The sequence below is a fragment of the Camellia sinensis genome, chromosome 10, assembly GCF_055761805.1.
Source record: "Camellia sinensis isolate YWXY chromosome 10, ASM5576180v1, whole genome shotgun sequence".
NCBI classification, from domain to species: domain Eukaryota; kingdom Viridiplantae; phylum Streptophyta; class Magnoliopsida; order Ericales; family Theaceae; genus Camellia; species Camellia sinensis.
In genome coordinates, this window is record NC_138970.1 from 190,508,586 (window position 1) to 190,526,467 (window position 17,882).

Sequence of the window (17,882 nt, forward strand, 5' to 3'; positions counted from 1 at the left end):
TTAATCAAATGGAATTAATTGCTAAAGAATTATCCAACGCTTACAACTCGATAAACAAAGCTCAGCAATAACAGAGTGTACTTCGGACGATCTGGGCACCGGAACGCATCCGAAACGGAGGGAGATGAAGGCCTTTGACTCATCATCGAGGCCTTAGCTCTCCATCGGGTCACAAATTCTAAGAAGCCCTCCTTTGGCTCTTGACGGTTCACTTCAAGATCACGGGTTGTGACCTCGATGCGGGGGTTTACATACCATTTCTTGCGCAATATGTTAAGAAAATCAAAGCCTGATGAAGGGAAAAAGGTACACAACCATTAGAATGAATCCAATCCCTTCCCAACAGCAAGTTATAATTTGAAGTAGAGTCAAAATAAAGTTAGTATAATTTAATCATAAGTGAATTGCTGAAGGAGTATAAAAAAATGCACTGTTTCATGCTTAAATAATTCGAATTGACCAAAACTCAAAGGGTGTTCGAACCGTAATGCGCAAGAAATGGTATGTAAACCCCGTATTTACATATCTGCCACTGTGCAGGAGAATCCGTATAGGTGTTCGAGTGTTCGAACCGATTCTTGCATGCGTTAGCCTAATTTCATGAAGGTATTGGCATTATTTTACCATGTTTAAGGCCTGTTGGCCATCTGTTTCAGTCATGCTTTCCATGTTTGAACTCATGCATGTATGAGTTTTGCATCAATCTTCATGTTATTGGATTTTGGGTTGGAATTGTGTTTTAATTGAACTACCTTTGGGTCTTGATTTTACAAATTGAGCCGGGGAACCTCCTCCCGGAAAAACCAGCCCAACCAGCTGTTCAGGCGTGGTGTCTATGGAGAGTTTGGACTTGTCCATGGCAGATAGGACAGCTTCTCTATTTGACCATTCGACCTAGTGCATATTCGGATCCATAGTGACCATTCCAAGGAGAAACATGTTGAACGGGTAATTGAAAGGTTCAACATGAAAGATGCCAAGCCAGTCAGCACACCACTGGCCAACCATTTCAATATGTCAAAGCGTTCGTGTCCTGCACAGTGGCAGATACGTAAATACTGGGTTTCCATACCATTTCTTGCGCATTACGGTTCGAACACTCGAACACCTATACGGATCGAACACTCGAACACCTATACGGATTCTCCAGCACAGTGGCAGATATGTAAATACGGGGTTTACATACCATTTCTTGCGCAATACGACTTCAAAACTACTTTTTTAGCCTCTGAAAATTAGTGGTAAAAAGCTCAAAAAAATTTGATGAAGAGATGGAAAACACAAGTGTAAAGGCTTAGAGAACTGGGTGAGTCACTTTCTTCCATTTTCTAGTCTTTTTTTTGCTTTGTATATAAGCCTTAGTTGCTTGCATTTTTGGGCTCTGACCCTAACTGAAAATAATGGCCTGCGTGGTTTAATAAGATCATATCCATGGGAAATATATATATACATATCAGATTCCACTAAACATGCAAGGCACCAGGGCAGCATGCTTTAAAAGAGGGGACAACAGCCTCTTGGTCCAAAAAAATAGTCCCTTAGCCTCTGAAAATGGCCTCCAAGCTCCTTAGGTTGATGATGGAGGTGTTGTGCTAGGAGGTGTAGCCTATAAATAGCACCCACCCATAGCTTTACAAAGGATAGATTTTGGAGAATTAACTCTTGGGAAAGAACTAATTTCCCTTCTCCATTATCAACCTGCGTACTGCGCAACCTCCTCAGGAGTCTCGGGCTCAGTCCCTCTGAACTGCGTAGAGAACCAAGTATATCGGACTCGCCCCGAAGATCGGTCGACCGGTGGGCGGGCTCCCAACAGATGAATCTAGGCTGCCTCGGCTAGTCTATAGATGATATGTGAAAATGCACAAGTAGCATGTATTCAAGTTAGATTTGAAGTACTTATGCAGTTAGTATGATGCACCGAGCCTAGTGCACATTCTTTCTACGAAATCATCTAGTTTTAGTGATTTTCCACCCTTGTCCCTTTGTAAAAAGTGTAGAGCTTGGTGCGGGCTACATTTGGATCTGAAAATCTTAGAGCCTCGACTGCCCACAGCAGTTGTTCAATGGGGTCGGCGTCTATCTTTGCCTTGTCTTTTCCTCTGGCCTCAGCCTGATCAAGGGTCCGGGTTGGTGCTGGCATGTCGTGGCTATAGCCGGAGATGCTCTAAGGAAGTCCAACGAAAACCCTCTCTCTCTAAAACTCACACACTCTCTCTCACTGCTCTAAGGAAGTCCAACGAAAACCCTAATGAAAATGCTGGGAAAATGGCAATGGATATGGCACGTGGGCCAAACCAAGAATTCTGAATTGAGTAGGAAATTTTTGATGTAACATTTAATATTTGATACAAAAATTTACAACTTATAACCAAATATACAACTCGAAATTCTATTAAAGCACATCTAAAATGACCTCGTTTGGGACCCCATAGCGATAGATGATGTTGTTTCTGATAAACTTTGCAACGTGCGACGCCTTCAACACTGCATATGATTGCTCCCCGGTTCCCTGGGGGACTACCCCATTTCTCGTTGAACTTGTTTGCAGGTTATCCGGTGGGCTTGATCATTTGGACCTGGGCTCGAGGAGCTTGGACCAGTCCAATCCAAGCTTTCTAACAGCGAAAATAAGGTCTCCACCAAAAATGAGCCCAAACCGATGCAAAATGAAGGTTCGGGCAGATATGTAAATACGGCGTTTACTTACCATTTCTCACGCATTACGGTTCGAGCACTCGAACACCTATATGGATTCTCTTGAGGACGGTCAAAAATGGGGTGTCTACAGTTGCCCCTCTTTGACAGAACTTGAAAGTCATAACAATGACGGGAGTGAATGTCAAAGCCCAGAGACGACCCATTTTTGACAAGGCTTAGTGACATTTTTTTAATAGTATTTGATGAAAAATGTCATTAATTCTCATATGACCTAATGGATAATAAATTTACCTATTACGATTTACACGTAAACCTCCCAAAATTAATACCTTTGGAAAGTTTTTGCTTTGCTTTTCCTTTTTTTGGTTACTCAAATGCTTTCCTTTCACTTTGATATTCACACACAATCAATACACGTATTTTCTGTATTAATTCAACAGTCAAAATCAACGACTTAACCAATCACAGAAAACTAACAAAATATCCCCAGATATAAACCTTAAGAACCAAAAAGAAGATCTGGAGGAAATTAAGTAGTTTTGGGAGAAAACCAACTATTTATTGCTGGGCAGTTTGTGGAAGTTAAAAAACTGAAAAAACAGTTTTAGACTGTTAAGGAATTTCGAACTAAAGGAGATAAATTTAGACAGAAAAATAATTCAATTTTTGGCACAAAATTTATTTTAATTTTACAGGGTCCCTGTGACAATTGTTTTGGATAAAGATTCGCTTTTTATAACTCAGTTGTAGCAGAGCTTGCAGAGTGCCTTGGGCACTAGACTGACTTTTAGCACAGCGTATCACCCTTAGACTGACGGGCAGTATGTTGGCAAATTCCAGTTTTACATATCAAATCAGCAATTTGGGTACTTCACATTTTGATTCGATAAGTTATCCCAGTGAAAATGGCCATATTCTCAGCCGGTCAGCACTATTTAGTGCCGGCCGGCACTCCTTTTGGCCAAGATGGCCCCAGTTCAACACTCATATAGGTGATTCTTATTGTGAGAATCTCCTTATACTCATCTTGATTTTATGTCTTAATCAAGATATAAGTAATCATTAAAAGCAAAGCTTATCCTAGCTAGCCCACGTAGTTCCATTTTAAGATTAACAACGAGCCAATTTTTTTGTCGGTTTAAAATTTTATGAAATGTAAAATGTAAGTATGATTAATAGAACGTGCACACTTGGTTCCTTGGGCCATCACGCATGGAAATGCGCGATTGATGGTCCGAGAACCAAGGAGCATGTCCCTTTGACTCACACACATGATAAGGGACACACACACATGTATGCAAATATGGTCCAATTCCCAAGACCCACCAAAGAAGCATTGGACTACACTTAGTGCAACCACACATGGCATGAACTAAATGACTAAAAACAGAATTTTACATTGACACTTTAAAAGCAACAACTAAACATGCATAAATACCTGTAAAAATTGAATTGATTTTATAAACAATTGAATATTAATTGCCACTTCCTATGTAAATACGGGGTTTACATACCATTTCTTGGGCATTACGGTTCGAACACTCGAACACCTATACGGATTCTCCTGCACAGTGGCAGATATGTAAATAGGGGTTAGATTGTACAATCATGATGTGTAGAACATGAACTCTAGAGAATTAAGTTGGTTGTCTCAAGGATTAAGTTGAAATTAATGAGATTGAGCCACATCTTGACGTGGATGTGGTTTCGGAGTATTTTTCTGTGCCTTTGATTTATTGCTTAAATCAGGATTTTCAAAATTTTGATGAAAACGACGAGGAAGAAATTCCTCCGGCAGATAATCAAACAGATATTCCTACAGTGAATAGATAGAGATTCAAAACCACATATTTTCACATAATGGTGCACAAAATCATATCAAAACACATAATCTCAATTATGTGTATCCATTGTGACGTATGAAGTATCTAATATGAGTTGTTATCTCAATTGAAATGGAAGTACGGTTGATATGAGATGTAATCTCATTCAAATTGTTAAAAAATCATTACCTAAACTAGCTGATGTCAAAAATCCATATCAAACAAGACTTCATTTTTGCTGAACTCATTCCATTTCTAATTTTGTACTGCCTTCCTGAGCATAACCAAACTTAATAGAGCGACCTTCGGTCCAATTCATGACAGCTGTGTTAAAACAATAAAATGACCATTTGGTCCATCATATAACAAATAATTTAATTGGAGAAAAAATTATTTGAAAAAAAAATTAATTAAAAAAAGATTATTTGAAAAAAAATTTAATTGGGCGTTTCGAGAGCGAAAATTCAAAACAGCCCCCGAACTACTGCGTGGCTCTCATGGGCAGCTTCCCCATGCCAAATAGGACTTTTGACAACTGACAGAATGAACTCACTTATGAGTCAATGTCAGAAAAGAAAATTTCAACCTGATAGAATACACATTTTGAGGTGGTCACACTTATGAGTCTACTCAACCTGATGAATTTATAAAAACTAAATTGCCAAGTCAAGGATACACCTTTTCATAACAAAATTTCAATTCAAGGATATAGTTCATCATCATCTAAACATCCCAAAATGAGACTACAACTCATTTACTCTTAGGCATGCATTGAACACTGTAAATGAACTAAAAGGCTAAGAAAGTGGCCTAAGAGAAATAAACAATTAAGAATGGATTGAATTGCTTGTCACCCAATATTAATATTTCAGTTTTATTATTTATATTACCATGGAATAATTTCAATATTGAATTTATATTCTTTACTTTTTAGGAAATTCAACATTGGAATCGGTGGGCTAGAGGGTCCTTTTCCCTCCATATCTTTGCCGACAAAGAGTGGAGCCTTGTGATAGGTTCTTCGTTCCCTTCCGGTTTGTGCCCGATAAAGTATGACCTGAGGAGCACGGGGTTTACATACCATTTCTTGCGCATTACGGTTCGATCACTCGAACACCTATACGGATTCTCCTGCACAGTGGCAGATATGTCGATGTGCAAGCCATGTTCGATCTCGAACAGGGCAAGAGGACTTTACCCTCTTTGCCCGATCCGGATGTTAAGCCACCATACCCTATCGAGATATTGAGTTATAACTCAACCTCATTTCCAATCCCATAACCATTTTCAATACATCTATTTGAAAGCCCCTCTTTTGATTTCAAACCAAAACCCTAGGTTTGTTCAAAATCCTTAGTTAGTTTTTTTGCTTTGGGGCTTTTCTTAGTCTCGTTTGATTTGGTGTTTTTTTTACTTTTTTTAATTTTTGTGAGAAAAAAAATGTAATGATTTGACCTTTTTTAGTTAGTTTTTTTGCTTTGGGGCTTTTCTTAGTCTCGTTTGATTTTTATCTTTATCTATAGGTCATGAAACAAATTTTCATAAATTATTTATGAATTTTTATATGTTTATTTATAATGAAATTAATTAAAGTACGAAATGAAGGGGAAAAAAAGAGAGACTAATTTTGTTTTTCTAGCTTGTGAGCTGTAGTGTATTGAGTCCACTAGTATGCATTACTTGGACTATTTCAATGATTTGGCATCATTTGTTATGTGATTTCAGTCCATGTTTCATTCGGCGATGCCACAAATGTCAGATCCAAACAAACCGCATGAACATTCTGCCGTCGAAGCTGTACAATAAGACTTCATCGTGGCCGTTTTCAGTCTGGGGGGATTCAGTTGATTGGCTTGACACACTGTGTCTTTCATTTTTTATTAGCTATTCCAGCTAGGATTATGTGGAACCTTAATATTAGACTATATTTGAATGATAATAATCTTGAGATTGTTATGCTCATTCGTTGCATTGTTATGCACATCTATCTAGCGTTGTTATGCTCATTCGTTGCATTGTTATGCAGAGTATTTCATATGGGGCCAATTTGTGCGGAAACAATATATATACAAATCTAATTAGTCCATAAGAGCAGTGCATAAGTTAAATGGAATGGCATACATAATCTTGCAATATATATATATATATATATATATGTGTGTGTGTGTATATACACCTTGAGGGATGTGCCTAGGACCAAAATTAATATAAAAAAAAAAATTTGCCCATTGTTGAAGGGCTCATTGCTGTTTGAAGCTTTAATTTATCACTTGCCTTTATATCTCTCTTTTGGCCATATTTTTGCATGATTTGTTAGCCTCTATTGGACCCTTGGGTTTCTGGGAGTCCTATTGGAAAAGCACTTGATCAATGATGTTTCTAACCGGAACTCTAGCAACGCCACGGGACTATCATTATCCGGAAATGAAAGCGAACTCGACAAAGTGATGGTTAATTTGCTCCCTTAAATCATAGGCCTCAGGTTTCGACCAGCTTGTCCAGTCAGAAGCCTTTTGCCAGCCCGGCGGGTTTCCTGTCTGGTTTGCCCGGCGGCTGGAGATGCCAGGGCGACCACGGGGCCGCTTGATTGGCCGGCAACTGGGGAATGTACAAATGATTGGTAGACTAGTAGATGCCAACCTAGTCGGGATGCAATTGACCTATAGTGATGTAATTGCTCTACCATCATCAATAATCTATTCATTTCGAAAGAAAAAAATTACACATCAAACCCCATCTTAGTGATATTTTTAGAAACAAGTGATCCCCTACCTCAAACGATAAAGGCCTTCTCCTCCTATGGTCGGCATAGCTCTTATGGCGATCATTCATTTTTCTAACTATTTTATTTTTTTTGGCTTGCCTCGCTTGAGTACTAGGCGAGCATTTCTTGTTTTAGCATATTGCATGTGTGTTAGTGCCGTTATCTGATATGATCTCATTCGGAACCCTATATCGGCAGATAATGTTGTTTCTGATAAACTTAGCCATATGTGACACCTTCAGCACTGCATAGAACTGAAGTATTCAGATAGAGTCGTCTAAAATTAGGCTTTTGATACAATGGGGGCATTTGGATTGCTCATGGAGAGTTTACATTTTAAATTTCATTCGGTGCGAGCCGGCCGGATAAAGATGTGGGAAACTGTGTTGAGAACAATCTATCTTGAATCTGCCAGCATGTCACCCGAATTTTTAGACCATTTTATACTCAGAATTTCGAGATGATTTCTTCTACAAAGTGTTCGAACCGTAATGCGCAAGAAATGGTATGTAAACCCCGTATTTACATATCTGCCACTGTGCAGGACAATCCTTATAGGTGTTTGAGTGTTCGAACACACCTATACGGATTCTCCTGCACAGTGGCAGATATGTAAATACAGGATTTACATACCATTTCTTGCGCATTACGGTTCTTGTGGATCGTGCTGGTGTTTTAGTGCAGCTGGTGCGTTGGAAGGAGCTCATTTTCTGTCTACTGGAGAGCTTGTGAGCCTTAGTGAACAATAGCTCGTGGAAGATTAATGCGTTTGAACCATGAAAAGCATCTCAATCCAAAGAGCCGGGTTTAGTATTTTTATTTTTTCAAGGGTATATTACCCTTACGCCCCTAAGGTATGATGAAAACTACCAATGTTTGTGGTGTGTGTTAAAGTCAAATTGTGATAAAATTATAAATTGAAAATTTATTGTGTGTGCACCAGTAAACAAAAATTAACAAAATAGGCTATTTTAGTCATAACAAACAAAACATCACATCCAACTCATAATCATTACACTCTTCTCTCACAAAAAAAGCCAAAAAAGTCAAAAAGCCAAAAAGCTCTTCTCAAACCAAGCTTTTTAGCCCAGGCTAAAATAGCCAAAAAAGCCAAAAGCCGAGGCAACTTTGGTGATGACGGACACGTGGCCTTTGGCACCGAGTCAGGGTTTCCTAAATTCCCCCATAAAAAATATTTAGGTGGCGACTCTGTATCTCCATGGCTCAACATTGACTATACCGAGATCCATTATCTCTTGGCTTTCTGTTTGACATTGATGATCTGCCAAAAAGTTAGCCAAAACCTGTCCTTTTACTGTGAGAATTCCATAATTTTCTTACATCCTTTCTGCACGAAGTGTAGTTTCACTCGAGTTTACTTGCTTACCTAGCATTCGCTTAAAATGTTGCATTTATTTCGCATAATTGCTTCATTACAGCGTTGAAGATCCCTATTTGACGAGGCCCAGTTACGGGAAGCTTTTCACCGACCTACCTGTTATGTTTTATGTATTATTGAAGGCGGTAGTTGGTTTCACTGAGAAAAAGATACAGAATTTCCATATCAGCAAGTGCTGAAATCAGATATATAATTATGAAGAAAACAATCTCCAGAAATAGCAATTAAGGATCTGCAATGTTGAAGTTGTTTTCTCTGTTTTCTCTTCCCAAAGGGAGGGAGAGGTCTCATAGACCATCTCTCAGTGGCCGTAGGTTACGTTTCGTGGTCGTAGGCCATTTTTTCCCCCGTATTTACATATCTGCCACTGTGCAGGAGAATCCGAATAGGTATTCGAGTGTTCGAACCGTATTGCGCAAGAAATGGTATGTAAACCCCGTATTTACAAAAGGTGCGTCAATATATATGAACTATTTGATAATTTTTTAATATATTGTTTGATAATTTTTTGTATATTGTTTGTTCCCATGCTTATTGTTTAAACAATTTCTCAAAATCATGTACATTTAGAATGTATTTAGTATGCAACAATGCTCAGTGCAAATGGATGAGAAATTACATATCGGCCATCATGCAAGTGGGTTTGAATAAGTGTCCCTCTGTTCGAACCATAATGCACGAGAAATGGCAAGTAAACACCTCAGTTACTTTCCTATCCCTGACACATTGTGGGAAGTACTTTTCAAAGAAGGACTCCTTGAACTGAGCCCAAGTCATAACAGTATTTCTATCTCTATATCTCCCTCTCGTGTGCGTGTTTAAGTGCATTTGTGTCTTACTATTGCACATAAACACATAGTGTTTCACCTATAAACTATGAGGCAAAGTGGCAAAGTACATACCTGTTGTACGGAGGAGTCCCGGACGTATCTGTGCTCTTCCTCCAGTGGATCAACTGGAACATGATAGGCTGCCGGAATCTTCTCCTTCTATTACAGGTTAGCCAGGTGTCATCTATTCTGCCAATACTCTCCAGTTGAATAAAGTATGGGATACACGATTGATTTTTGAGAATCACTACAAGAAAAAACACCTTTAGTGACCACCTATTTTTAGTTGGTCACAAAAAGTATAGTAATCTGCCACCAAAATTTATTTTGGTCACGGATGATGGTGTTTTAGTGACCAACATTTTTTTGGTGGCTAATAGTTAAGTATTTGTGACCAAATAGAAAATGTGGTCGCCAAACGTGATGGCGGGAGCGCGAAAAAAAAAGGCGGGACATCAAATCTTTTGGCTACCAGCAGATGTTGGTCGCGAAAAGGAAATAAACTACGTGGTTTGGAAAAAAATTAAATAAAAAATGTTTCCTGAGAGCCTTGATCTTCCCTCATTGTTGCCCTCTTCCTTAATAAAAAAAAGTTTCCTATTTCCTTGATCCTCCGATCGGTTCATCAAGCCCTACCCACCATCTCCTCACTTCGTCCCTTGGGTTTGCCGCTCTTCATCTTCGCCTCCGCCTTGTACTTACCAGGTTAGTGTCTCTCTCTCTCAATCTCTCTCTCTGTTCATGTATATATATATATATATATAATCGATCGATTTATGGTCCCCTGTGTTCCTGTTTTTCATCGTTGCAACTCCATCTTTGGTTTTTTTAACAATTCCACTTCGGTCAATTCTGAAAATCCCAAAAAATTGTGCATAATTATACATTGGTAAAAGAAAAACATTTTCAAAATTCATTTGGGGTCAATTGATCACACTCACCTCCTTGTAGCTCCACCCATGTCTATATGTAGTCTCTTTATTATCATATTATTATTTTTGGTTACTTTATGTGGTTTACAAGCAGATTAATGCTTTTACACATCCTTTAATTAGTCATATAAATATGGTAATCGTGGATGCCTGTAAGTTGCAAAATTTTCTTTTGTTGCTAAGTATTGTTTTAAACCTAGTCTGTTTATTTGTCAGCCTTAAAGGAGGCTTGTAATTGATGGTCAATCTGGTCCAGTTGAATATTCTAATGGAATTCTATTACTACTATGAGTACACAAAAGGAATTATCCACATTTTCTGCTAAATTTTGCCTTAAGTTCTTTTGAATGTATCCACATGGTCAATCTTGTAATTGTTACATTAATAGTGTTATGTAGTTGACAAGATATTATGGAAATTTTTAATAGAAAGCAACCGTAGTCTTTTTGGTCCAGTGTTAAGGCTTGAGTCAGATCTTTTGAATGTATGATAAATTCATTATCAATCACTATTCATTGACTCATAGATTAAGATAGGACTGTATTTCATTTCCAACTTGCCCATAACCTTATTTAAAATAAAAAATAAATAAATAAATTTGCCCATATCTTAGTCCCATTTTCTCCCTTGGAAGGGGTGTGGTGTTGAGTTGGTATTGCAACAATTCAAGTAAGGCAAATTGTGAGTTTATATATATCTAAGTTTTGGGAGTTTTCAAAATTAGTTTTACTTATTTTTTAAGAAAATTTATATCGCCTTACTTATGAATCTTATATTGGAAACTGAGAGAAAATTGAAAGGTTTAATAAAATGTCTATCCATACGGAGCTATGGCTTTAAAGTATGAGCATGGCACTATAATAGGGCAGTGTATAGTGGAAATCACTTCCAATCTTAAAGATGTGATAAGTGGCTCGATCAAATGGTGAAGTGATGGTTGATTTGTAAAAGGTGTGATTTCAAAATTTTGAATAATAAAACCATGAAAGGTTCTTCTTTCTTATGCAATACCCAATGCAGAGCAAAATGAAATATCTGTCCTATTATATGCTTTTTATTTTACATTGTTGTATTAAACATTTTTACGTGACAATTCCTTCAAATAAAAGTTGTTGTACTAATAAGAGCAATTCTATAGACCACTAATTTGTCATCACTAATCCCACCACTAATGAGGTGACAATTGAAAAAAAAAAAACAAGGCACAAACATTGTGCCTTATTTATTTTTATTTTTTTTTCATTTCAATTGCCACCTTACTAGTGGTGGGATTAGTGATAGCAAATTAGTGGTCTATAGCATTGCTCACGAACACATTGTGGTAGTGGGTGAGACCCACTGCCACATCATTAGAGCCACCGCTAATTAGTTGTCTAAAACATTTCTCATTTTGTTAGACAAACTTCAACATCACACTTGAACCATCATGTGACCATTTTTAGTGAGAGCAAGAGACTCAAATTCACATGTTCATAATAATGCAAGGATTGAACATAGAGTACATATACCCACTTTCTTGCAATGTCTATTTGGAAGAAGCCATTGAAGGGTGAAAAGAAAGTGCACAAATGGTCCCCGAAATTTCCTGATATGGAGAACCAGAGGCAGCTCGAAATGCAAATCGCAAGCTTCTGTGAAGTGTCTTTAAAAAAAAGAAAGAAACATTTAAGGGACTGTTTGTTGTACATGGATTTTAATTTCTCACTGGAGCACTGCAAATATCATCAATGGTGCTTGAATGAATAATAATGCATAGTCTCTGTCCTTGTTTTTTGGATTGTTTCAATTTGGCTTTTGGCCCTTTTTTCTTCTTAGAAATAGAAATAGTATATGGTTTATTTGCTATAAGAATTGTAAGTACTGACCTTGCACATGTAAGTATTTTGAAGGAAAATCTACTATACATACCAAATAATGAATTCAAGCTATTAATCATAGTCACATAGGGACATAAGACCAAACCATTTTGGCCGTAATTGAAAATATCACAATGAGGCAGTAACACCACTTCAAGACATAATCAATTATCACAATGGATTGTAATTAATTTTGATTTGACAATTTATTTGTTTCACTACCATAATTGACCTGTAATTAAATATTAGAATAGTTTATAACTAATGTTAATTTAGACCAAGACTTGCATATGATATAAAATAAAATAAAATAAAAAGAATGTAATTATAGCATCACTCTTGATTGAATACAAGGTCTATGCTAAGAAGTATTTTAGGGGTCAAAGTGTGAGAGTAGGTTCATGTTATTTGGCCATATAGCTAAGACAAAATGTAGCATCTAGTCAACCTCAAATGTGCATTGATTTTTAAGAATTTTTAATATTTTTTGGGAGTAAACTTAACTTTAATTGCTTCTGTAAAGAAATGAACTATACTTTAATGACCTTTGTAATATGTTACTGACCCTTTATTTGTCTTTAATTTTGTCTTTAATTTTGTCCTATCTTAATGTATGAAATACAGTCCTATCTTAATCTATGAGTCAATGAATAGTGATTGGTCCAGTGTACTTGAACTTTTAGATTTAGCAAGACGCAATGCCATGGAAATTTATTGGTCATGCTTTATTCTCATTAATCATGGACATCTTCATTATCATTATTTAAAATTATTGTTTCTAAAAAGTTTGTTATTAACTTATTACAAAGCTCTTGACCAGGCTGCATGTTTTAGATAGTTTAGTATATATAGATAATCTAAAATGAATAAATTAAACTTAATATGGGCATGGTTTTTTTTTTTAAATTGCATAAATTAAGCCTTGAGACTGACAAACATGGGTTGTTTATCCATCCTTCTAGGGAAGTTTTAACTGAGTCCATTCTCAATCTTGTTTCATCGAATGCTCTCTGCAATTTGTCAACTCACTGCCCTCATTTCTATTTCTAGTGAAGAATCCATATCTATGTCTATGTCTATATCTATATCTCTATCATTTGAGTTTCATACATACTTTCTGATTTATTTATTTTTAATATCTATCATTTGATTTTCATACATAGACTTTTAACAATTTAATAATTAGATGTTTTTAATTTATTTAACTTATTCTTACCTCCTATGTTGTAAAAAAAATTATCACTTCGATAATTTCTTTAAAAAAAAAAAACAAATAATCCTATAAATTGTACACAACAAATAATTTATTTGACAAATCTATAAGATGAAGATATGGTTCATTGAATATATCTGTACACTTTATTAAAAAGCATTCCCACCATTCCTTTCTTATGTATATATTGGATATTCTCTTTTCTCTCTCCCTATTGGATATCCATAGTGTTGGTCCTAGGTGATCTATTCTCTTTTCTCTATTCTCTTTTTTCTTTTCAAATAATCCATATCTATTCTCTTTTCTCTTTTCAGTTAATACAATTTGGTTCTTTGTGCTGTAGCAGCAGCTTCATGCTGCAGTAGCAACTTCCTGTTGGTTCTTAATATTTTTTTTCTTCTTTTCTTGGCAGCAGCATTAGTGTTCAATATTATGCTTATTGAATACTAAAACAACCATAATGGAATCAATAACTATTATAGTTGAATAATATAGGAAGGAATGTGAGATTTGATGCTTGCCTAAAGCGTATAAATAACTTTTTCACCTTATAACAAAATTAACCTCCAAAATAGGAATAAAATTCATTTTTAGTTAATTGGTTTTTGCTTTATTCACCTAACATAATCTTCACTTTGTAGGTCACCAAATATGGACAAGAGTTGGATGTCAATTAGGAATAGATTGAGTTCGGAGTATAGAGAAGGGGTTAAGTCATTTCTCCAATTTGCAATGACAAATGTTGGCGTAGATAATAGAATTCGTTGTCCGTGTATGGATTGCCTAAATTTTGAACATCATACCTTTAAGGATGTGGAATATCATTTGATCCGAAAAGGGATATCACTTTCATACAAGACTTGGGTGCACCATGGGGAAACTGTTTCTGTCAATCAACCTCGTGTGTGGAATAATGACAATGACATTGAAGGTGTTGGTGATGAAGGGACAACCAATGAATGCCTTCACGTGGAAGATGAATTGTATGATATGTTAAATGACTATCACATGGCGCATATTTTTGATGATGATGAAGAGGGTGAGCAGAATGATAATGAGCAAAGAGAAGATGGACGAAACTTTGATAAATTGTTAGAGGATGCTCGTCGTCCATTATACCTTGGCTGTCAGAAGTTTACTTTGTTATCATTTGTCATTAAGATGCTTCATATAAAAGTTTTAAACAAGTGGAGCAATAAGTCTTTTGACATGTTGTTAGGCGTATTGAAAGACCTTTTACCAGAAAGTGATCAAAAGGTTCCATGGACCCTTTATGAAGCGAAGAAATTTTTACGTGATTTGGGTTTAGGATATGTGCCTATTCATGCATGTAAGTATGATTGTGCTCTTTTTTGGAAGGAAAATGCAAATTTAGAAAATTGTTCGATTTGTAAGGAGCCTAGATACAAAATGAATGATGGCAAAGGTAAGAAGATACCTCATAAAATTTTGAGATATTTTCCGTTGACACCAAGGTTGCAAAGATTATACATGTCGAGAAAAACAGCTGGAGATATGCGATGGCATAAAGAAAAACGTGTTGATGATGGCATCTTAAGGCATCCAGCCGATGGTGAGGCGTGGAAGGATTTTGATAGGCAACATGTTGTGTTTGCCCAAGAACCACGTAATGTGAGGTTAGGGTTGGCCACCGATGGTTTCAACCCTTTTGGAAATTTGAGCAACTCATATAGTATGTGGCCTGTGGTAGTTATGCCTTATAACCTACCACCGTGGAAGTGTATGAAGCAACCATTTTCCATGATGTCATTGCTTATTCCTGGACCGCAAGCACCCGGGAGAGATATTGATGTTTACTTGAGGCCATTAATTGACGAGTTGAAGGAGTTATGGGAAGATGGTGTAGTTACTTATGATGCCTCAACTGGGGCAAGTTTCCGAATGCATGCAACTGTTATGTGGACTATTAATGACTTCCCTGCATATGGTAACTTGTCAGGGTGGAGTACAAAAGGATATTTGGCTTGTCCCAATTGTAATGAGAATGCATCATCACAACGGTTAAGAAGTAAGATAGGATACACTGGTGCTCGCCGATACTTACCTGAAGACCATCCTTGGCGAAGAAGTAAGCTGTTTAATGGTAAGGCAGATGATCGAGCAAGACCTTCGGAGTTGTCAGGAGAACAAATTTTAAATCAATTGGATTCAGGAACATTTAAACCATTTGGGAAGCATCCAAGCAACCAAAAAAGAAAAAGGGATGAAAATACCGTCCTGAATTGGACAAAGAAAAGCATATTTTTCGAATTGCCTTACTGGAAGACACTCAAGTTACGACATAACCTCGATGTCATGCACATAGAAAAGAACATATGTGATAATTTAATTGGGACTTTGTTGAGCATTGATGGGAAGAACAAGGATACGGAAAAAGCACGCATGGATTTAAAGGATATGAAAATTAGGAAGGATTTGCACTTAAAGAGGCGCGCGGATGGGTCCTTTGAAAAGCCCATTGCATTGTTCACATTGTCCCTAAAGGAAAGACAAGGTTTTTGCGAGTTCTTAAAATCGATTAGGTATCCTGATGGGTATGCAGCAAACATCTCTATGTGTGTGAGCACAAAGGGCGGCAAGTTATCCGGTTTGAAAAGCCATGATTGCCATGTCCTTATACAACGACTTCTTCCTATTGGAATGCGTGGGTATCTTAACAAGGACATTTCTATTGCATTGTTTGAGTTGGGAAATTACTTTCAACAGTTATGTTCAAAAACAGTGAGGGTGAATGATTTGGAAAAATTACAAGAGAGCATAGTACTCATACTTTGCAAGCTAGAAAAAATTTTTCCACCTGCATTCTTTGATGTGATGGTTCACTTAGCTATTCACTTGCCTCGCGAAGCCATTCTTGGAGGACCAGTGCAATATCGATGGATGTACCCTATCGAAAGGTATTTTTATGCTCTTTTATGTGAAATTATATTTTTTTTAATATTATAGTATACCCATATATATGGTTTACATAATAATTTCATATTATTTGTTGAAGATTACTCGGGATTTTGAAAGGGTATGTAGCAAATCGAGCTCACCCAGAAGGTTCAATTGCAGAAGCTTACATTGTCAAAGAATGCCTAACTTTTTGCTCTATGTATCTTGGTGGGATTGAAACCGTATTTAACAGAGAGGAAAGAAATGAAGATGGTGGTGATGTTGGCTCAGGGCATTCAGTTTTTTCACAAAAAGTCCGTACTTTTGGGCTAACTCAAAGGGCAGTTGACGTGTCTGAGAATGAAAGAAAAGTGGCTCATTGGTTTATCTTGTATAATAGTCCTGAAATTGATGAATATCTAGAGTATGTTCTCATTTAGTTAAGTCTATGCAAAATGCTTTTCATTATGATCACACTCAAGTACTAATTATTCACATTTGATTTTTCAAGTAGAGAACACAAGAATCAGTTACAAAATGCAAATGTACATGACATTACAAGACAACAACAAGAAGAATTTCCTAGGTGGTTCAAAGAGCGGGTAATATATAAGATACTTAGATAATATGTAACCTCTCATCATAAACATAATTCACTGTTCGTAGATTGATATTAACATCATGCATCCTTGTCACATGTTCATGTAGATAAATCAATTACGAGCTGAAGGATCATCGGAAGCAACTGATGAGTTGTGGTCATTAGCTAATGGTCCTAGTCCAATAGTGAATATTTATTCAGGTTGTATTTGTAATGGCATTCGATTCCACACGAAAGAGCGAGACAACCGTCGTAAAAGTCAAAATAGTGGGTTGGTTGTTCAAGGGGATCATCATGGTATGTCAATTGATTTCTATGGTCAGTTGAATAAAGTTTGGGAAATGACATACATGTTCGGGCATCGAGTTGTGTTGTTTCAATGCGAATGGTTTAACACTGGTAGCAACAGAACATTTCGCACTGAAACACATTTGACAACCATTGATGTAAGAAGCCGTTGGTATCAAAATGACCCATTTGTCTTGCCAAGTCAGGTGCAACAAGTTTTTTATGTCAATGATACCAAATTAGGTGAACATTGGAAAGTCGTAGAGCGATTTCAACGTCGAGGAATATGGAATGTGCCGGAGCTTGAGGATGTAGATCCCGATGCTAATGAATTGCCTATTCCGAATGATGTGTTCCAGCAGGACGAGACCACTGAAATTGTCCAAATCAGCATTGCAGATTCCATTAGCAACACTTTACGTAGGACTGATATTGCACCTGATATTATTCCAAGTCAAGTGGTTCTGCAATCTAGTACAAGTGTACATGTAGAGGGTCCAAACAGAGATGATTTTATCTGTGATGATAATGATCAACATTCAAATGATCCTACTGATGATGAAGATGAATTTCATAGTCATAGTAACTCGGATACAGATGATGATATAGAGCCTTGA

The 17,882-nt window shown here is 36.8% G+C and overlaps 1 protein-coding gene across 1 annotated transcript in view; it reads left to right on the forward strand.

Moving 5' to 3' along the window:
* Positions 1-17,882, forward strand: part of LOC114318879 (uncharacterized) — a 57,738-nt gene extending 39,856 nt beyond the window's left edge. The window contains exons 2-6 of the mRNA XM_082890696.1: positions 13,822-13,856; positions 14,120-16,396; positions 16,495-16,800; positions 16,891-16,978; positions 17,085-17,882. Coding sequence (XP_082746822.1) covers positions 13,822-13,856; positions 14,120-16,396; positions 16,495-16,800; positions 16,891-16,978; positions 17,085-17,882 — 3,504 coding nt within the window. The remainder of the gene's footprint in view (positions 1-13,821; positions 13,857-14,119; positions 16,397-16,494; positions 16,801-16,890; positions 16,979-17,084) is intronic.